Here is a 20,062-nt window from a genome sequence, read left to right as displayed (position 1 = left end):
AATGAGAAAACCCAATGAGATGAATGGATCCACTGAGGTGGTTCGATCCTGCGATGCAAGCACCTCAAGCGAGCACTCAACCAACTGAGCTAAATCCCACCCCTCCTGTAACAACATCTCAACAACATTTTAAACTACGTCTTTAACGTACAGTTATTTCAACATGTGGTCGACACAGAGAAAGAGAGGAAACCCGCTACCACTATATAGGCTACTCTTACAGACAAAGCAGCAAAGAATCTGTTATATGCACTTTCCCATAGGCAGGACAGTACATAACATGACCGTTGATGTTCCAGGCATTAAGCACTGGTTGCAGTGATGGAATGTGCCACTCTGTCTGACAGAAGTGCCAATTGTTAAGTGTAACCTATTTGTCAGCAATGGATTTCTTTGTTTAATTTATTATACACTAACAATGTATTAGACACCTAACAACCACAAATTAATATACCCCCCCCCCCCCCAAAACAAAAACTACCCCAAAAAACAACAACAAAAAAACCCACACCAAAAACAAACAAACAATAAAGCCCCCAATCTAATTTCACATTTAACATTAACACGGCGACTGATCATACCCTCGACAAGAGTGGTATTTACTGGTTTCTTTTTAAGATTCAATAATGCGACACACAAACCTGGTCGTGTGGGTCGACGGGCAACTTCATCCTCTCTTCGTGCAGGTTCATCATGAGAACCTGCAGCACGTACAGCTGGTGAGCCATCTCATTGCCCACATTATGAACCCCGCGGATCACATGCTGCAGGAAAAACGTCACATCAGAATACTAGGAGTTTTCATGTGCTTTAAACAATGAACATCTAATGAAAAACGTCACATCACAATACTAGGAGTTTTAATGTGCTTTAAAACAATGAATATCTAATGAAAAATGTCACATCACAATACTAGGAGTTTTAATGTGCTTTAAACAATGAACATCTAATGAAAAATGTCACCTCACAATACTAGGAGTTTTAATGTGCTTTAAACAATGAACATCTAATGAAAAACGTCACATCACAATACTAGGAGTTTTAATGTGCTTTTAAACAATGAAGATCTAATGAAAAACGTCACATCACAATACTAGGAGTTTTAATGTGCTTTAAACAATGAATATCTAATGAAAAATGTCACATCACAATACTAGGAGTTTTAATGTGCTTTAAACAATGAACATCTAATGAAAAATGTCACCTCACAATACTAGGAGTTTTAATGTGCTTTAAACAATGAACATCTAATGAAAAACGTCACATCACAATACTAGGAGTTTTAATGTGCTTTTAAACAATGAAGATCTAATGAAAAACGTCACATCACAATACTAGGAGTTTTAATGTGCTTTAAACAATGAATATCTAATGAAAACGTCACATCACAATACTAGGAGTTTTAATGTGCTTTAAACAATGAATATCTAATGAAAAACGTCACATCACAATACTAGGAGTTTTAATGTGCTTTTAAACAATGAATACCTAATGAAAAACGTCACATCACAATACTAGGAGTTTTAATGTGCTTTAAACAATGAATACCTAATGAAAACGTCACATCACAATACTAGGAGTTTTAATGTGCTTTAAACAATGAATATCTAATGAAAAACATCACATCACAATACTAGGAGTTTTAATGTGCTTTAAACAATGAATATCTAATGAAAAACGTCACATCACAATACTAGGAGTTTTAATGTGCTTTAAACAATGAATATCTAATGAAAAACGTCACATCACGATACTAGGAGTTTTAATGTGCTTTAAAACAATGAACATCTAATGAAAACGTCACATCACAATACTAGGAGTTTTAATGTGCTTTAAACAATGAACATCTAATGAAAAACGTCACATCACAATACTAGGAGTTTTAATGTGCTTTTAAACAATGAACATCTAATGAAAAACGTCACATCACAATACTAGGAGTTTTAATGTGCTTTTAAACAATGAATATCTAATGAAAAACGTCACATCACAATACTAGGAGTTTTAATGTGCTTTAAACAATGAATATCTAATGAAAAACGTCACATCACAATACTAGGAGTTTTAATGTGCTTTAAACAATGAACATCTAATGAAAAACGTCATATCACAATACTAGGAGTTTTAATGTGCTTTTAAACAATGAATATCTAACAGACAATAGTGTAGGATTTCTTGTCTAACATACCCTCCTTAAAAGCCAGGTTTAAAAGACAATTAAAAATATTTTGCAACTGAAACATATTTACAGTGCTTACGCATGCACAATCAATTTACATATTACAGAGCAATCAGTCTCACTAGTGCTAATTTCATTGGAACTTATGTTTTAAATTACCAGTAACAGGGGTGTCTAGATCAGATTTTTATAAGCTAGGCAAGCGGTATTTACTGACATAGTGAAGGAAAAGTATCAAAAAGGTAAGAAATGCATGAAGGAGGATTGGTGCTTTGTTAAGTTTTTTAAACAGTATTTTAGACAAGTGGGTGGTTTTTCATACATGATCAACCATCTTAAAGAGGGCAAGGCAATCTGGCCTAGAACAAAGAAGATTTTATGAGTGCATTACAGCCAGAAGGCAGGGCAAAAAGACAAAGTTCAAAAGGCTTTTTAATATAACACCACAACAGCACCCATTCAAAATAAATGAACAGTTTCATCTTTTCATAATGAAACAACTTTCAAGAGTCGCATTTGTGTATGATGATCAGTTAGTAACATACCAAATAAGGCACAGTCAGTTTGGCCGTGACACACTGTTTACTTTTCAGGGAATTGGGGCAGTAATTTGCCGCATCGACTGTTAAATTTGAGTCTGGAAGAAGCACAGATAGATGGGTGGATATACAGATGTATGAAAGAAATAACTCTTATGCCATCTACATCATTCAGTGACAACGCATACAAATTATTCCATTTCTGTAATGTTGGTATTTAAAAGTGTTTACAAAATGTATGTTCAAAGTAATAAATAATGCTCAAAGTAATAAATAATGCTCAAAGTAATAAATAATGTTTAGGCAGCACAGAATGTATTTAAATTATCAAAATTAAATACAATACTTACACTGAGTATCACAGTTCTCATGCTTTTGGAATGTAAACTTTCAGCAATTTTCTGAAACAAGGAAAATAAGATGTCAAATTAATAGATATTAAAAAACTTGTAATTTGATCTGGGAGTACCAATATAGCATATATGGTTCATTGCACAGGTAACCAGAAGTTTGTTCACATGATTTTTACTTAGGTAACTGATTGTCCAGTTATGTGAATTTAATTCTAACTCTTATAGTATGTTCTATGATAGTTTTTGATATAGGTGCATTAATGTTCCAAATGTATTCTAAGCAAGCTGATTTTCCAGTGAGATAGTAGTTTACAATCAGGTTACTGACGTGCTAGGCATGAAGTGTCCAAAAGTTAATGCAGAAAAGTTTCTGTGATCCTGAAGCTTTCAACTTTTAATTTTAAAACGTAACAGCGCACCATGTAATTAATTTGTGACTTGCATGGTTTTAAACTTACATAAACCGACTGACACTCTGCATGAAATACTGTGACCTGATTAATACAATTGCCAACCATTTTTCTAATACACATGCACACACAAACATCAAATCCAGTAGCATAATATATTAGTCACCCCAGACCCTAATAATTAACTTTTTACTTCTGTGATTAAAGACTGGGAGAGGTTGGGGGTAGTTATAATAATCAGCATGTTAACAGAGGGTGGGGGTGGGGGGGGGTGGGGGGGCGCAATGCATAATCTTCAAAGTTGCAACAGTCAGTGTCTGTGCTAATGCTTCAAAAAAAAAAAAAAAAAAAATGAAAAAAAAATATTATATATATATATACACACACCCACCCACCCATACACACCCACACCCACCCACCCATACACACACACACACACACACATATATAAAAATCTTCTCACCTTTTTCTTTTCATTCTCTGCCCTTATGAACAAGGCATTGATGAGCGCTATAGCGTTTTTCTGGATTCCCGACTTTTGGCTAGAACAAAAGCGAAAGTCGGGCTCTGAAAACTTCCGCCCCGGGGTGTTGTTCACATAGCGACTGGTGTAGAGTGAAGATGGGTTAGTGACACGGCTGGTGAGCAAAATACACACACCAACACAAAGGCAATGGCACATCATATTTGCAAAATTTATTTTCTCTTGTTCTTTTATATGATTGAGTGCATTATTATAGAATGTAATTTTAGAAGAAAAGGATTTTTAAAAATTAAACAGTAATGTCATTGTTAAGATTAGAAAAAAAAATAGTGTATAGTGTTTTGTATACCAGTATTTAAGAAAAACAAAAAAACATACACTATCTTAAGTTTAAAAAAAAAAAAAAAGTTTTATTTAATAGAGCCAACAAGTAAAAAAAAAGAAGAAAAGACTTTATCACAAATATTTTAATTTAAAATGAACTATAAATATTTTAAAAATATACACTGGTACTTTCATGCGAAGCTTTTCATGCTTTTCACTGAAAGATAATTACACATGGACTCTTACTATAAACATTACACCAGTACATGCACATTCAAATATCATTGTCACTTTTGGCAGTAAACTATTCTAAAATGCTATAAACACTTAAACAAATTTAATACCAAACAATAAAAGAACCATTAAAAAATTGCAACAGTTTGAACCAAGTATAAATAAAAATATCGCCTATTTCCATAAGTATAATTTGGATAAAAGTTAAATTTCCTTATTATAGCTCATATTAATTGTCAAAATAAAAATGGATGTAACATTTCAAACAATATATATATATATATATATATAAAATATTAATTAAGATATTTAATTACATTTCAAACAAAATATATTTAAGTATGCTTAACAATAAAAAGAATGTCCTACATTAATTTTAAACAACAATTTTTTTAATTTTTAATAATATGATTTAAAAAACAAAAAACAAATTTAAGTATGCTAATGTTATGTTTAACAATGAAAAGAATGTCCTACATTGATTAAAACAAAACAAAAAACCCATATTTAATAATCTGATTAAAAAAAAACTAAACAAATTTAAGTATGCTAATGTCATCATTAACAATGAAAATAATGTCCTACATTGACTAAAAAACAAACAAAAAACCCCGCATACATTATTTTTAATAATGTGATTTAAAAAACAGAACAAATGCACCAACACAGACTTTTCTTATGCATGCACAGATGGAACAATGTGTTCCATCTCTAGTTTAGACTTTAGTTTACTTGTGCCAGTCACCACATGCCTTGATGTCTATCAGCCCAGCAAGCCAAGGCCCTGTTCACCATATTCACAATACACACAAAGCTTCTACGGTCACAACACAAATAAAACTCACAAGATTATTATTCACACATATCAATTGTAACATAACTACAATGTTAATGTGTCCTATTTTATGTAAATCTCTTTAACGCAGGGAAATGAGTTGTGTCCCCTTATGTCTACATACAATAGGATATGTATTGTACATTGTAGTTGTGTCACAATGGAAGTAGAATAACAACAAAAATATGATCGTTTCATGAACATACAAACCATACTATTTTTTGCTATACACCTCTACCCCAAAGTGTTGATTTTATTTGGACTGTTTTATTTTTAAAAAATTTATTCCGTTTTAAAAGACTAAGCGGACATTAAAATCCTCCATACTAGTGTACGGTTTGTACACTCATGAAAACATTAATAGTAATAAAATTGTCTTCTGTATTACAGTAACATGAATTGAAACAGTCACCTTAACTCCCTTTTATAACAGCTGTAGTTGTTTTGGGGGGTTTTAAAACATAATCAGCCATGTTTTAAAAAACCCACAAAAACTTTTTTTAACAGAATATTAAACTTTTTTTAAGAGAGACATTAGACAGTTTTTCTACATGCCCACTAGCCACAAAACAAATATTACTGATTTTTCAATACACACTATGCAACTTAACTCACAATGTGTCATATAATGTGATCTAGGATTTCAATAATAGTTTTGGTGCCCTCACCTCCCTATTGATCTTTTGAAGAACAGACCTTACCAGACCTCACTGTGAAAACAAACTGAGGTGAGAGATTAATTCTTCTACTACCTTACATTATGGGCAGTTATTTTACCATATTGAGCATTAGGTGGTTTCAATGTAAACAATTCTTTTAAATTTTCATACCATATTTTTTCTTGTGAAGATGTTGTTTTTTTACTGACGAAACGTCAAGTATTTTTATATACGTTTAACTTAGGTGGTTTCAATGGAAACAATTCTTTAAATTTTTTATACCATATTGAGCATTAATATTTAATACTTTTGTAGTTCCTTTTTCCTTTTTTTTTTAAAATTCACATGCTAAGAGGAGCTAAAGATTACTCTCCTCGAGCTAGTCTTGGGGTGGAACTGATGGGCAGCCAGAATGACAGCACCCCTTAAATGGCAAGGTTGGCCGTACAACAAAACAACATGCTTCAAAGTACAAGTATTGCCTAGACAGCAATCAAGATTCCCAACATGCCAAACCCCATAGTAACCACAGTAAAGATAGATTCTACATTCACATGAAAACAATATTGACAATTCACATAACATCAGTCAACATACCAGCTGTCTCGAAACAATTTAACAATATACTGATGGAAAGAATTAAGGGATCATTTTGTAAATGTACACTGAATTTTAATTCATTACTAACTAGAGTCACATGTAATGTGTGTTAATTTCCCTAACACCATAGATGAAGGATTTGGGTTTTTTTTACCACTATTTGCTGTTAGCATTTACGTCATCCACACCTTGCTGTTTAAAGAAAGCTATCACTTTCCGTCCCCACAAATTCCCCTGAGATTTTGCTTTTCAGTTTTAAGGTCAGTATTTCCGATAATGATGTTTAATAATTAAAAATGCTGTGTGGTTCACAGCAATTGTTGTTACCTCTTTATCTCCTGGTAGGTATTCAATTGTTGTACACTTACATCGAGATAAGCATAAAGTAAAACAGATCACATGACAGGAAGATTTTAGTTGAGTGTAATAAAACACTCCATGTGATAAGGTCCTAGGTTCATATCCAATGGAGTAGATATACTACGTATAATATGGCCACAGACTTCATGAATTAAGGGGAGTTATCACACGTTCCCCATCACTCCCCTGAGACTAGATCAAAGAGAGGACGATTTAGCTCCCCTTAGCATGTAAATTTATATGGTATCAGTATGGTAGAATATTATATGGCTCCCCATAATCTATGATAGGGGAGCAATCAATCAATGTCCATAATTGTGTTCACGTCAAAAGTCTGGTGATCCCTTATTTTTTTTCATTAGTATAAATGTTTTAAATATTATTTGAAGAATATTCTCCCGACTATAATATGAAGAACACAAGTTACCAGAATAGCCACGTTTACAAAGACAATGATAAACGAACAACACAGACCATGCTAACATTGTGAAGTTAGTCTCACCTCTGTAGATGTGGAATAATGTTCACCGGAGTTATCATCTGGTCGACCAGGTACTGCTTTCCAGAGCTGTCGATTAAACACATTCACAACAATTATATTAATGTTAATATTGTATCTATCATTTTGTATAATAAACAGAAAGGAATGCTTGGTTAACAAGTATTCTCAGAGTACTACTAAAGCAATACATGACCATACCGGGCTGAACACATTTCCCTATCTCCTAACTTCATGAGCCATAACTCTGTGAAAAGTGGGTAAATCGCCATGAAAGGTAAACATGATCTGTAACAGTACATGATACAGATATACACAAAATGTCAGCTCAATATATTGAGGCACTGCATTAAAAAAGTCCAGACTGGATTGAATTGGATAACATATTAACGTGCCTATATCCAATTAAGGTTCAAGCAGTGTGTGTGTGTGTGTGTGTGTGTGTGTGTGTGTGTGTGTGTGTGTGTGTGTGGAGGGGGATTAGAGTTGAAAATAGGCAGAATTTTGAAAAAGTTAATAGAATTTAAAAAATTTAATAAAATGTTAACAAGCCAAAAATAAAAGAATTGACTGCTCAGCCAAATATTTATATAATTTGGATCATATTAGAAAGACAGTCCAAAAATAAAGACGAGAAAGAAGAGAGGATCAGACGATTCAAAAGTACAGACCCTAATTTTAGACTGAAAATGGACAGTAAGTTTAGTTAAAACTACATTCCCTGGAATATTTTTTATTATTTAAGCATATAGAACAGAAAATCCAATTACGTTTGGTCCATATATGACGCCACACTCCATATTGGTTTCACTGCGCTGGCTTATCCAGGTCAAAAACAAAGGCAGTGTTTTGAAAGTGGGACACTTTTGACGGGATCGTACCGATCTCGGTTTTCATTGGCTTATCACAAGTATAGAATTCCCCAACAAGAGATCACGTGAGATTTCGCAATTTCTGAACAAATTTAACTGTCTTGATTGAGGGGTCGTCTCATATCTCCAAAACAGGGGTCGGTGAGTGGGGATTTGCCTTGAAATTTTGACAGTGGCCAGCTGTTGGCATACATGTTACATGTAAGTGGGTGTTACTAATTAAGTAACGCTCTAGGGGTAGAGGAAGAGGGTACTGTGTTTGATTTGCGTAACATTTTTCAAGACTATATGTTATTTTTATTCATTATTTAGACCTAAAAAGGTGTTTTATGGAAATGCGCAGTCAGTCTAGGATCGATCCCCATCGGCGGGTATACAAAAACACCAATGTATGTGATATCCTGTCTGTGGGATGATACATATAAATGATCCCTTGCTAAAAAAAAATGCAGCGGGTTTCCAAGGCGTGTGTGCAGGGATTTCAGCAGGATTGGGGTTATAGACTGTGTTGAGAGAAGTTTATATGGGGGCCATGCTCCCCCCAAAAATACATTTCAATTTTTTTGAAGCTTGGGCAAGTAAGGGTTTCGACCTCCAATACCCTCCCCCTGCACATACACCCGATTCCTCTCTAAGATTATATGTCAAAATGACCAAATGTTAGACATCCAACAGCAAATGGAAGGAAGGATAGGATATGTTTTATTTAACGATGCACTCAACACATTTTATTTATGGTTGTATGGGGTCGGATGATTATTAAATCAATATGCTTTATCTTTAATGTTGTTAAACACCCCCCCCCCCCCAACTTTACCCTTTCCAAACGAAATAATATTTATTTGAATTTGTTGATTTTAACACTTAAAATTAAGAAGCGAAAACGTTCATTGTCTACTTTAGTATATTTTATTTTTAAAATATACTCTTCAAAAGAAGAAACGCAAAACCACATTGTCGTAACATTTGGAGAATTGATTTAATTATTGAATGGTGAGTCCGATAATTACCAAATGTTGCAGGATTGTTCACAATTCACTCTAGTCCATTGTGAGTAAGTGATAGGACACACCACCAAGGTCAAGGTCATCTGGAGTCAATACCGGGTGTGGCCTCCGTGTGTGTTGACAACTGCCTGGCACCGCCTGCCCATTGAAGCAACCAGAGTACGGATGACGTCCCGGGGGATGGTGGCCCACTCGGCCTGCAAGGCTGCTGCCAGCTCGGGCAGGGTCTGGGGCTGTGGTTGTCGCTGTCGGAGGCGTCGGTCCAACTCGTCCCATAGATGCTCAATTGGGTTCAAATCCGGTGATATCGATGGCCAAGGAAGGACATTAATGTTGTTGTTCTGTAGGAAAGCCGTTGTGAGACGTGCTGTGTGAGGCCTGGCGTTGTCATGTTGGAACACTGCGTTGGCGTTGGCCATAACTGGAACGATGTGTGGCCGGAGGATCTGGTCAATGTAGCCCTGTGCATTCAGGTTGCCCTGCACGTGGACCAGGTCAGTTCTGCCAGTGTGTGAGATGGCTGCCCACACCATGACACTACCCCCGCCGAATCTGTCCACTTCCTGCACGCAGTTTGCCGCATAACGTTCACCACGACGCCTATACACGCGACATCTTCCATCATGACGTCGGAGCAGAAATCGGGACTCGTCACTGAACCACACCTGTCTCCATCGCAGTTGAGGCCATTGTCGATGAATCTGGCACCACTGCAGTCGGAGTCGACGGTGTTGTGGTGTTATGATGACACCTCGAACTGGACGTCTGGCACGAATTCCTACCTCACGTAGGCGGTTCCGTACGGTCTGGTCGGATATCCTGCGCAAACCTGGTATTGCTGCGGCTGTGGAGGTGGCAGTAGTCAATCGTTCCCGAAGGTGGCGTACCCGGATGTAGCAGTCCTGCCCGGGGGTAGTGACCCGTGGTCGACCGGATCTAGGGAGGTCACGTGTTGATCCATGTTGATGGTAACGGTCCCACAGTCTGGAGATGGTGCTTGGGGACACATGGAATGCCCTGGCAATGGCCGTTCTGGATTCGCCTGCGTCTAGTCGGCCGATGGCATTGTTTCTCTGCAGTTCACTGAGACGTGGCATGTCCTGGATTGTCAACTGTCGGCCAGATACAGAGGCCAGGCAAGCGAACACCCTGCACTTTTATACTGTCGGTGTTCATGTTGCACGTGCAGACAACGCACGTGCAGTGGTGACATGGTTTGCACGTGGCTGCGTTTTTGCGAATATTCACATTTTGGAACTTCATTGTACAGTAGCTGCGTTTTATCGAATGTAACCGTGGGAATGTGTTTGGGACATGCAATGACCTTATATTCACAAAGCATGAACCGGTAGGAAACATAAAATCGGAGTTATAACCCATTTGTACCAGATTAATGTGTTACTAGTATACAAACTAAACTTTGCAAGTTCTACTAACACTTTATAAAATATCAATTCTGAAATAGGAAGGTACGACTGTCGATAATACGTTGTCAAGATCAAACCAGTTTTAACTAAAGACTCTAGTACCGTATCCTCAACCGAACGCTCTTCGTACAGCGCAAGATTTCTCTTTTAATTTTTTGAGACGAACCCTACAATATGAAATCGGCAAACGCACGTGTTAACTGAAACTGACAACAGGCTGTCGTTTGTGCTTTGCTGAGCTATGGCGGCACAGACGACAGACGACGAATCAAGCGTATACGTTTAACGATATCCGTTCATAGCGAACACACACGACTTTTTTAAAAGTGCATTTGAGCTTGTATTTCACATTTGTACATGATGTTATAATATGGTAACCAGAGAATGTAACTTTAATCTACACACCTGCAAAACATTTGGATAAGGTTATAACAGAAAAAAGCTGAAGTTTGTTGTGTTTAAACCTGAAAATATCATCTAAAAATAAAACTAGAGCCTGTCTCAATAACCATTACTTCTCAGATGAACGTGCGTTTTTAGAATTATGAAAAAAACCTGGATGACTAGAACCAATTCAGGTGTACTAAAATCAATATTCTAAATAATAAAATGTAAGTACTCCTAATTTAAATGATTAAAAATGGCTTTATTAGTGAAAAATATGTTGTAGTGTTTAAAAACTAAGGTATATCTCTTTAATATTTTATTTCTTTAAAGTAATTTCGACATAAACATTTTGAACGAAGGTCTAAAAGTTTAAAGTCTGATCTATATGTCCACGTGTGTGGTCTCGTTAAGGTGCACAGCTTGTAGGGACGAGATGGGTTGCATCCATTAAAAAAAAAAAACCTAGAGTGACAGTCATGAGATGCTGAAGGTGTAATGCTATGCTGAAATACAGATCTTGAGAAGCTGGATCCGTATGAATGAGAGAGTATCAGACTAGGGTATGGTCCAGTCGTCATAGTTGGTATAGTGGTGTGGATGGGCCTGGTTCCGGAGGATACAAGATGGTATCTATATAAAACAGAGTAAAGTTTACAAAATAGTAGTAGGGGCCGACCCAGCTTCCTATTTCTTTTTAGAGTGGGGCGATCAATCTTTCAGTGCTGCTAAGACAGGCTCAGACATGTCGAAACTAAACACAAACAACCATGGCATTTTGCAGAATGCCCATCATACGAGTCACGGAAAAATATTGACAAAAGTCAGCCAGAAAAATTATGTGGAGGCAAAGAATTTCGCTAAAAAAACAAAATCCAACCTGGTGGTGCAGGCTGTCAAAACGAGAAGCGTCCCAGCATTCAATCACTTCATCTCAGTATTTCAAAGCATTAGCCTATTCACCCCTTCTGTGCTCAAATTGGCCACTTTGTGTCACCTCTATTTATCCTCCCCAATCCAACCCACCACATATATATTTTATGGCAGGAACCCCATTAGGCTACTCTTTCCAAGAGTATACAAATATATATATATATATATATATATATATATTCATGGACAGAATTGCACCTACCACAGCCTATGATTTTATGGAGAATTGGCTGAAAAAAACAAATAACTCTCAGGAGAATGATTCTGGAATCCACTGTACTATGGATGACTATTCTAACCTGCCATCCTATTCGCAGAAATAAATAAATACAAACCTATGAAGAACAATGGATTCCATTATTTCTAGAGCAGACTGTAAGCACTGACTATCCAGATTTGGGTTTACACAATTAACACAGTCAGCAACCTAAAACATAAAACATAATGTTCATTGACTGTTGAAAGTACATATATATTAAAAGCATAAGCATAAGATTAAGAAAAATAACTATGGTAAAAGACCACCACCTGCATTCTAAAAGCATTTAATACATTACTGCTAGGTGTCTGGCCAAATTCATCTCATTTTATGTCAATATTATTTTTAACCATTACTTAAACAAAACAACACACATAGTCCAAGATTATGCAAATTACAATGAGATAATGAGTTAATTTTTAATGGTAGATTTTGTGAGCGGTAATGCCTCAGTAGTAGTAACAATAGCAAGATTAAAGCAGAGATGAGCAAAACATAACAAAACGAAACAAGGCGTCTGTTAATATCTCACCCTTTTGATGAAGTCTGGTTCAAGCACGTCCCATGACACAATGCCATGATCCATGAGTGCCATGAAAGATATAAGCGTCTTGGCAAGCGGGTCACCTTGGCTGAAAAATAACAAAACAGTATGTATGATTTGAGCAGGGATCATTCACCATGTATTAAGCAAACCCCAGGGTTCACTTTAGCTAAAAAAAAAACCCACCCTAAAACGTAGAAAGCAAGTTAGATACAGATGGAAACCACAAGTTGCAAGATAAATAATCTCCCACAGGCATGAGTGTATTATTGTATTTCTTACACACCCTTAAAAGTCATTTTTAACATAGTTCAAAGGGAAAAGACTAAATAAAAAGCCTCAACATTGGGTTGAAAATGTGTACGTTAATGATGTCATAGATATAAATGATGTCCTAAAATGACGTCATCCATTTATGGTTACTTGGAACACTTGGGTCATGATCTCGGAATACCAAATCACAAGTCTCAGAAGTGATCTACAACATATTTTGAAGACAATATTGATCTACAACGGGTCGTCCCATTACACGGGTGTGTAACAAAGTAATATAACTTACTACTTTCCATCGGTCAGCAGTTTAATGATGAGGTTGTGGCCTCCCTTGCTAATGAACTCCACCGCAAAGGAGTGGTCCAAGGCCAACGTGGCCAGCTGTTGGAGAGCTTCATATTCAAGTTTCTTCTGCCCGGACTTTAACTGTTCATGAATCGTTTGAGCCTTTTGCATCTAGAAAGTAAAAGAATAAAATCTATTGGACAACAAACCAAACAAGAGCAAGAATTTTGTAAGATATTTCTTTCATAAACATATACAGTAAAGTACTTTTACAACGAACCTGAAGGGACCATGATAATTAGTTTGTTATAGCAGTAGTTTGTAGAACACATTAAAATTATTAATAATCTAATATAGGGAGATAAAATGGGACTTTATGATCAGTTCGTTCTATGCAGTAATTTGTTCTAAGCATGTTCATTATAAATGTACTCTACTGTGCACGGTGCCTTTTTGTTTGGATAAACAGATTTGTTTTTTAACACTACAGATTTTAACCATGAAAGTTTTGTCCAGTAATTTGGTTTAGTTAGTGTATGATAAATTAAATACAACATCCTAACTTCTGTCTGGTTACCAAATGTTTAACTTTTTATAACTAATAATTCTCTTTTTTTTCTAGTTAAGTGAATGCAAACTGTTTTAGTTAAACTTGTACAAGGCAAAAGTAACATCACAGTCAGAATAAACAGTAAGTTTGTTAGCAATGGCCTAACAGACTTGTTTTGATCTCTTACACAAGTTCAGATTACCGTATTTGACCGGAAATTAGCCCATGTCTTTGAATAAGCCCCCCTCCGTTTTGATAGCATTTAAGAAATTAGGCCCTCATTCGTAAATAAGCCCACCCCCAACTTCGTCACCTTATAAATAACAAAACTGCAAGTTTGCTCAAAGTTCATTTAAAAGGTCATACCTCCTGCAGATAATTAAACACAAATGTAACACAATATTTTACCACCAGTGAGATTTAGTAGTGTAACAGTAACAGTGTGTAACATTGTTTTCAATTTCATGTCTGCAGTATTTCTTTGAAGTACCTAAACCCAAGTCTGAACTAAAACCAATGTCTATTTTTACCACCACACTGGGTCCGCAGTTAATGCTAATTAGGCAAATACCGTATTCTGATTGGCTAAGAACAATGGCCTAGATTGACAATTCTTTGTAGTGTTAGCCTGTCAGAAACGTGTGTATAGGCTACTGAGTTTGTTGTTTTAAGTCTTCTCAGCATTAAATTTTGAATGTAAATAAACAGCACTGGTAAGTAATTGTAACATAGAAGGTGTGTTTCTGATAATTAGATACTAGTAAAAAAAACCAATTTAATTAATAAACAATTATTATTTAATAATAACAAATGGAACACTAATTAATAGATGTGCTACTGGACGTTTTACATTTTCTTCCTAGTTCATTTAATTATTATTTATTTTAATTATTAGTTGTTTTTTTGTGTGGTTTTTTCAACAAAACTGGCCCCTTGTCTGGGAATAAGCCCACCCCATGTTAAGCTTACAATGAGTTGTCTTGGCCCCCTGGGCTTATTTCCGGTCAAATACAGTAATAGACTCAATCATATGTGGCTGAAAAAGTAACTTCTTTATTTGACCGTTTTATCATAAATAGACTAAACTATCATATTTGCTGTGTCTGTTTCATGTGTTAAATACAATTTAACACTACAAATTAATAAGATAACTTCTCAGGGCAGCAACTGCCCCCCCCCCCCCCCCCTCCCAAGGGTACGGCCCTGCTGGAATAGATATTGCATGTGTGAACACTCATCATTTTCAACCTGAAGTGTTTTAGCTAAACCAGTATAGTTAAACCAGCGTATAATGCTTTTATCAAATATAAAGAATAAAGTAACAACTTACTGGAGATTCAGTGAGCTGAAGTACATTGCCATTTTGAATCTCATGCCGATTCTGAAAAAAAAGAAAACAGTTACTAAATTATACTAAAGTTTGTTTTTGGTAGGGGAAAAGACTGACCAAAGTTCATATGGACAAACTGGTTACAGCATTCCTGTTTCCTATTATTAGTTCCAACAAATCTGTATGAATAATTCTTACAAATCTGCCTGTGTATTTCATATTAACAACATCAGTTTAGTAATATTATTACAAAGTTCATACATCTGCAAATAATCGTCAAACTGCTTGTTCAATCAAAATGCAAAAAATGGTAGAATAAAATATTTTATCGAATAAAAAAAGAAAAAAAAGGAGGAAAAAACACGTGGATCTGGGGTTTAATTTAAGATCGGGAGATGATAACAACCAAGAATATTTCTTTATTTGTCAACAACCTGATGTTTACTTTCTGAGCCAACATGACCAAGTCAGTTTGTTGTACAGGCCTAATTAAGACTTGTGAAAATGTTGTTTAGCCTGGGAGGAAATTGACACAACAGATGTTACTGTCACAAATTGTGAGTCAACCAAGTTACAGCAATCTCGCCAACATGAAGGTCAAGTGGTTCGGTCCGCTCCACCCAACATGCTCTTCTAAATAAAATACCAGTCACACTAGTGTAGTAGTTAAGCACATAACTGGTAGGTGCCGGGTTTACATCCCAATACAGGCTCCAAATGAACTCGGAGCTAATCTTAAGCCCTATCTACACAATCATACATTGAATAATGCTGGAAGAAATGTTCCCACTTGTTCACGTTTGTATAACTTTCTGTATACACAATGCAACATTCTTAAACTTTTGTCCACATTTGTTGCAGGTCTTTGAATTGTTTAAAATTTAAAAAACAAAAAACCAGGAAAAAAGGGAAATTCCCACTAGCTACTGCCAAAAGGAGCACTTTATACCTACACTTTATACCCCCCCCCCCCCCTCCAAGTAAAGCTACATCCCAGAGCTGTGGGCCATGGGTAGATGAACTGTTAAAAGTCCTAACTGGACAACAGAATTCTTCTGTTTAGGACACACCCAGTCCCTACAGGTAGTACTATACCAAATAACTTCCGGCTGGGTCAAAGTTCGAGGTGCACCGAACTTTTGATAGAGAAGTGAACAACACAAGTCCTGTGATTGGTTATAAATGTGAGTGTGTTGGTTGTAAAAAATAATAGTTTCATCTGGGTAAAATAAATGTGCAATTTTATTTCATCTAGTACCAATGTGTCAAGTAGCCTTGTGCTTGAAACATGTATGGGGTACCTGTAAAAAAAAGTACTCAAATTTTGTGCGAAACTAGGGTAGTCATAGACGCTACCCGTTATATCAGAAACGAGCAGCTTAACCCCCATTTTTTTCTGATTCACTTTAAGTGTAAGGGGTGGTAGTATTTATATCCGTGGCGTTTATGTCGGTTGATACGTTGCAGGTAGGAGTTTTAGCCGTATATGTTACTATTGTCGTCTATGGGATTTGATTTGGTAGTGTACACCCTATAGCACATATTCAGTGCATAATAAAAAATATTATGATTTTGTCATTTTATTTAATTAAACTATACTGGTTGATTAATTAGCCATCACTCGATCATGCAAGTTCACAATGACCTTGACCTTGACAATAATCTCTGTACATGGCTCTGAATGGAGTTTGAATCAAAGTTAGCACTGAAGAAAAGTTGGTTTTGGCCTATAATTCATACTGTAAAGATTTCAATAATTTCTTTTTACATGGTATTTGACTTGCCATATACAACTGCTCTTAAATATGGTATTATATATAGGCAACCTGAACTAAGATTTTAATAGCAATTTATTTTTATATTAAAAATAGCATGTGCCAATAGTGGGTTAATGTCTTTAGTTTCCCATTAACATTGTTAATTTTTTATGTATGAAATTCTGAAAACTCAAATTTGTAAAGAAGTTGATTTTTATTGTCATTTTGACATATTTATAGGGTGCTAAGTTATATTTTAGACAAATTTGTAGTTTTATGCAAAATTTAAAGTAAATTTGAAGAAAAACTTTACCAAAAAACATAATTAAATTTGTTGTCACTATTGTGCCTTCTGTTCTTATTTGTACATAACAATAAGGTTGTTAAACATATACTTAGATCTCCAGATCATTTTTGTTTCTTAATAATCACTTAGTTAGCTCTCATGAAAAGCATTTTGAGTTTATACTAGATTCAGAACCAATTTTTTCAGATTTGATTATCTGCCTTGGATTAAGTTGATAATTTATTTTATTGTTAAAGCTGTATTACCTAATGTTACTAGCTAAATAAAATGCTGGATTACAGATTGTAGGAATACATCTAATGTACATATTGTATTCATCCGGATTAGAAAATAATGCAAGAAAATAGATGTTCGGGTAATTTTGTCATTTAAAAATAGGTTTTTTCGGTAATTAATCAAAAATAAATGTGTTAAAGCTGCATGATTATTCCAGATATCACAACTATTAAAACCTCCAACTACAGTAGGCTATAAATAAAATATAGTCAGGAATATTGGTGGCTGCCATTGGTTTTGATGGTTCATTATGAAAATCAGCATGGCCAATGGATTTGAAATTCCCACACCTGGTAACTTGAAGACACCCACACCCAGCATACAGGATTTCCTCCCAACACTAATGTTCAGGACATTAAGTCATTACTTCATACAGGTACAGTCATGTTTGTGTTTCCTTCCTCAGATAGTGTATTTTTTTAATACTGATATTTCTTTGATGTGCCTGTTAAGGTCTTCATAATCTAGGGGTCAATCAAGTGCATGTGTTTTAATGGAATTCTTTAAAGGGGTAGAGGTACTCTGACTATCTTTGTTGTCTCTACATATATTCCTGAGTACACACACCCAACTGAAAGTAAATATCTTCAGGAGTTTTATTTTTTTTAAAACATTTTGTTGTTTAATATGACATATTGCATTTGTACAAAACTATATGCAATATATATGCTTTTTGAGGGGTACATTATTTTAGGTTGCACTGTAGAAACAACAGTTTCAGTGAGGTTGTCAGTTTATGTCAGAATACACCAGATCCTGGTTGTCATAAAGACACATAGCTGGACACTTTTTGAAAAATGTATGTTATCAGTATAGGTAGTACTATACCAAATAGCTTCCGGCTGGGTCAAAGTTCGAGGTGCACCCAACTTTTGATAGAGAAGTGAACACCACAAGTCCTGTGATTGGTTATAAATGTGAGTGTGTTGGTTGTAAAAAATAATAGTTTCATCTGGGTAAAATAAATGTGCAATTTTATTTCATCTAGTACCAATGTGTCAAGTAGCCTTGTGCTTGAAACATGTATGGGGTACCTGTAAAAAAAAGTACTCAAATTTTGTGCGAAACTAGGGTAGTCATAGACGCTACCCGTTATCTCAGAAACGAGCAGCTTGACCCCCATTTTTTTCTGATTCACTTTAAGTATAAGGGGTGGTAGTATTTATATCCGTGGCGTTTATGTCGGTTGATACGTTGCAGGTAGGAGTTTTAGCCGTATATGTTACTATTGTCGTCTATGGGATTTGATTTGGTAGTGTACACCCTACATCAGCACCAAACATAACAGCAAAAGCAACCTGCACTGAAGGGATTCGAAACTTGGACTCTCAGTATGAGATTCCAGCACAGAACTAACTGAGCTAATAGGGAAATCCCCACTAACTATTGCCAGTAGGAGTACTTTATACCAATACCACTAAATTAGCAGCAAGGGATCTTTTATATGCATCAGCCCACAGACAGAATACAACAACCTTAATTACACCAGCTGTTGAACATTGGCTGCAACAAGTGTTTATTAACATATCAAGCATATTTTAAACTACAGCTATTTGATGTCAAACTTGTGGCTATTCTTACATTTCTGAGTATTAGAGAGGAAACCTGCTACCATAGACAGTACAGCACCTACCAGTCCGTAGTATACCAGTCACGGTGCACTGACTGGGATAGAAAACACCTCAACCAGTGTTCAACAGCTGGTTTGTCAAAGACTGTGGTACGTGCTTTCCTGCCTGTGGAATAAAGTGATTATGAACATTCCATGCTCTAATTAACACCATCCACATTATTATTTTCTATGTCACCTCGTCTTATATCATCTTTATAATGGAAAAATGTAGCAGGTTTCCTCTCTAAGACTATATGCCAGAATTACCAAATGTTTGACATCCAACAGACGATGATTAATAAATCAATGTGCTCTAGTGGTGTCGTTAAGCAAAACAAACTTTTAACTATTATAATATGAGTGTACCTAATAAATACAAAACAGAACATAAGTGTTCCTACTAAGTGGTTATTAGTTTGAAGTGCTTTGAAATTGGACACTGCATTTTATACTTTGACAAATTTTACACAGCAGTTCTTTTACTATCATTCATGTAAAAAGTATAAAAAATATGTCTTATTGATTTCCACGATTTTAGGGTATACAAGTTTTACCCTCCATACCATCTTCAAAACTTAATCAGGCCAGGTCAGAGTGTTTAACGTGCATATTCAGAGCAAGCTGAAAACTTAATCAAATAATATACCACTTTAAGGCTGTTTTCGATGTATGCTGTATTTGACGCTTATATGCATATACTACTACTGATAAGAACATAATAAAGTTTTGATGAATGTGTTTTCCATGTTCTGTACCCACACCATGCCCAC

The 20,062-nt window shown here is 35.6% G+C and overlaps 1 protein-coding gene across 1 annotated transcript in view; it reads right to left on the bottom strand.

Annotated features, from left to right (window-relative positions):
• LOC121388536 (engulfment and cell motility protein 1-like) overlaps positions 1-20,062 on the bottom strand; it is a 73,737-nt gene that overhangs the window by 16,957 nt on the left and 36,718 nt on the right. The window contains exons 4-11 of the mRNA XM_041519910.1: positions 15,341-15,391; positions 13,462-13,631; positions 12,891-12,990; positions 12,435-12,526; positions 7,480-7,545; positions 3,945-4,023; positions 3,069-3,119; positions 642-764 (exon numbers count right to left, since the gene is read on the bottom strand). Coding sequence (XP_041375844.1) covers positions 642-764; positions 3,069-3,119; positions 3,945-4,023; positions 7,480-7,545; positions 12,435-12,526; positions 12,891-12,990; positions 13,462-13,631; positions 15,341-15,391 — 732 coding nt within the window. The remainder of the gene's footprint in view (positions 1-641; positions 765-3,068; positions 3,120-3,944; positions 4,024-7,479; positions 7,546-12,434; positions 12,527-12,890; positions 12,991-13,461; positions 13,632-15,340; positions 15,392-20,062) is intronic.

The sequence above is a fragment of the Gigantopelta aegis genome, chromosome 14 (genome assembly GCF_016097555.1).
Source record: "Gigantopelta aegis isolate Gae_Host chromosome 14, Gae_host_genome, whole genome shotgun sequence".
Classification (NCBI taxonomy): Eukaryota; Metazoa; Mollusca; class Gastropoda; order Neomphalida; family Peltospiridae; genus Gigantopelta; species Gigantopelta aegis.
This window is presented reverse-complemented; position numbering and strand designations above follow the sequence as displayed.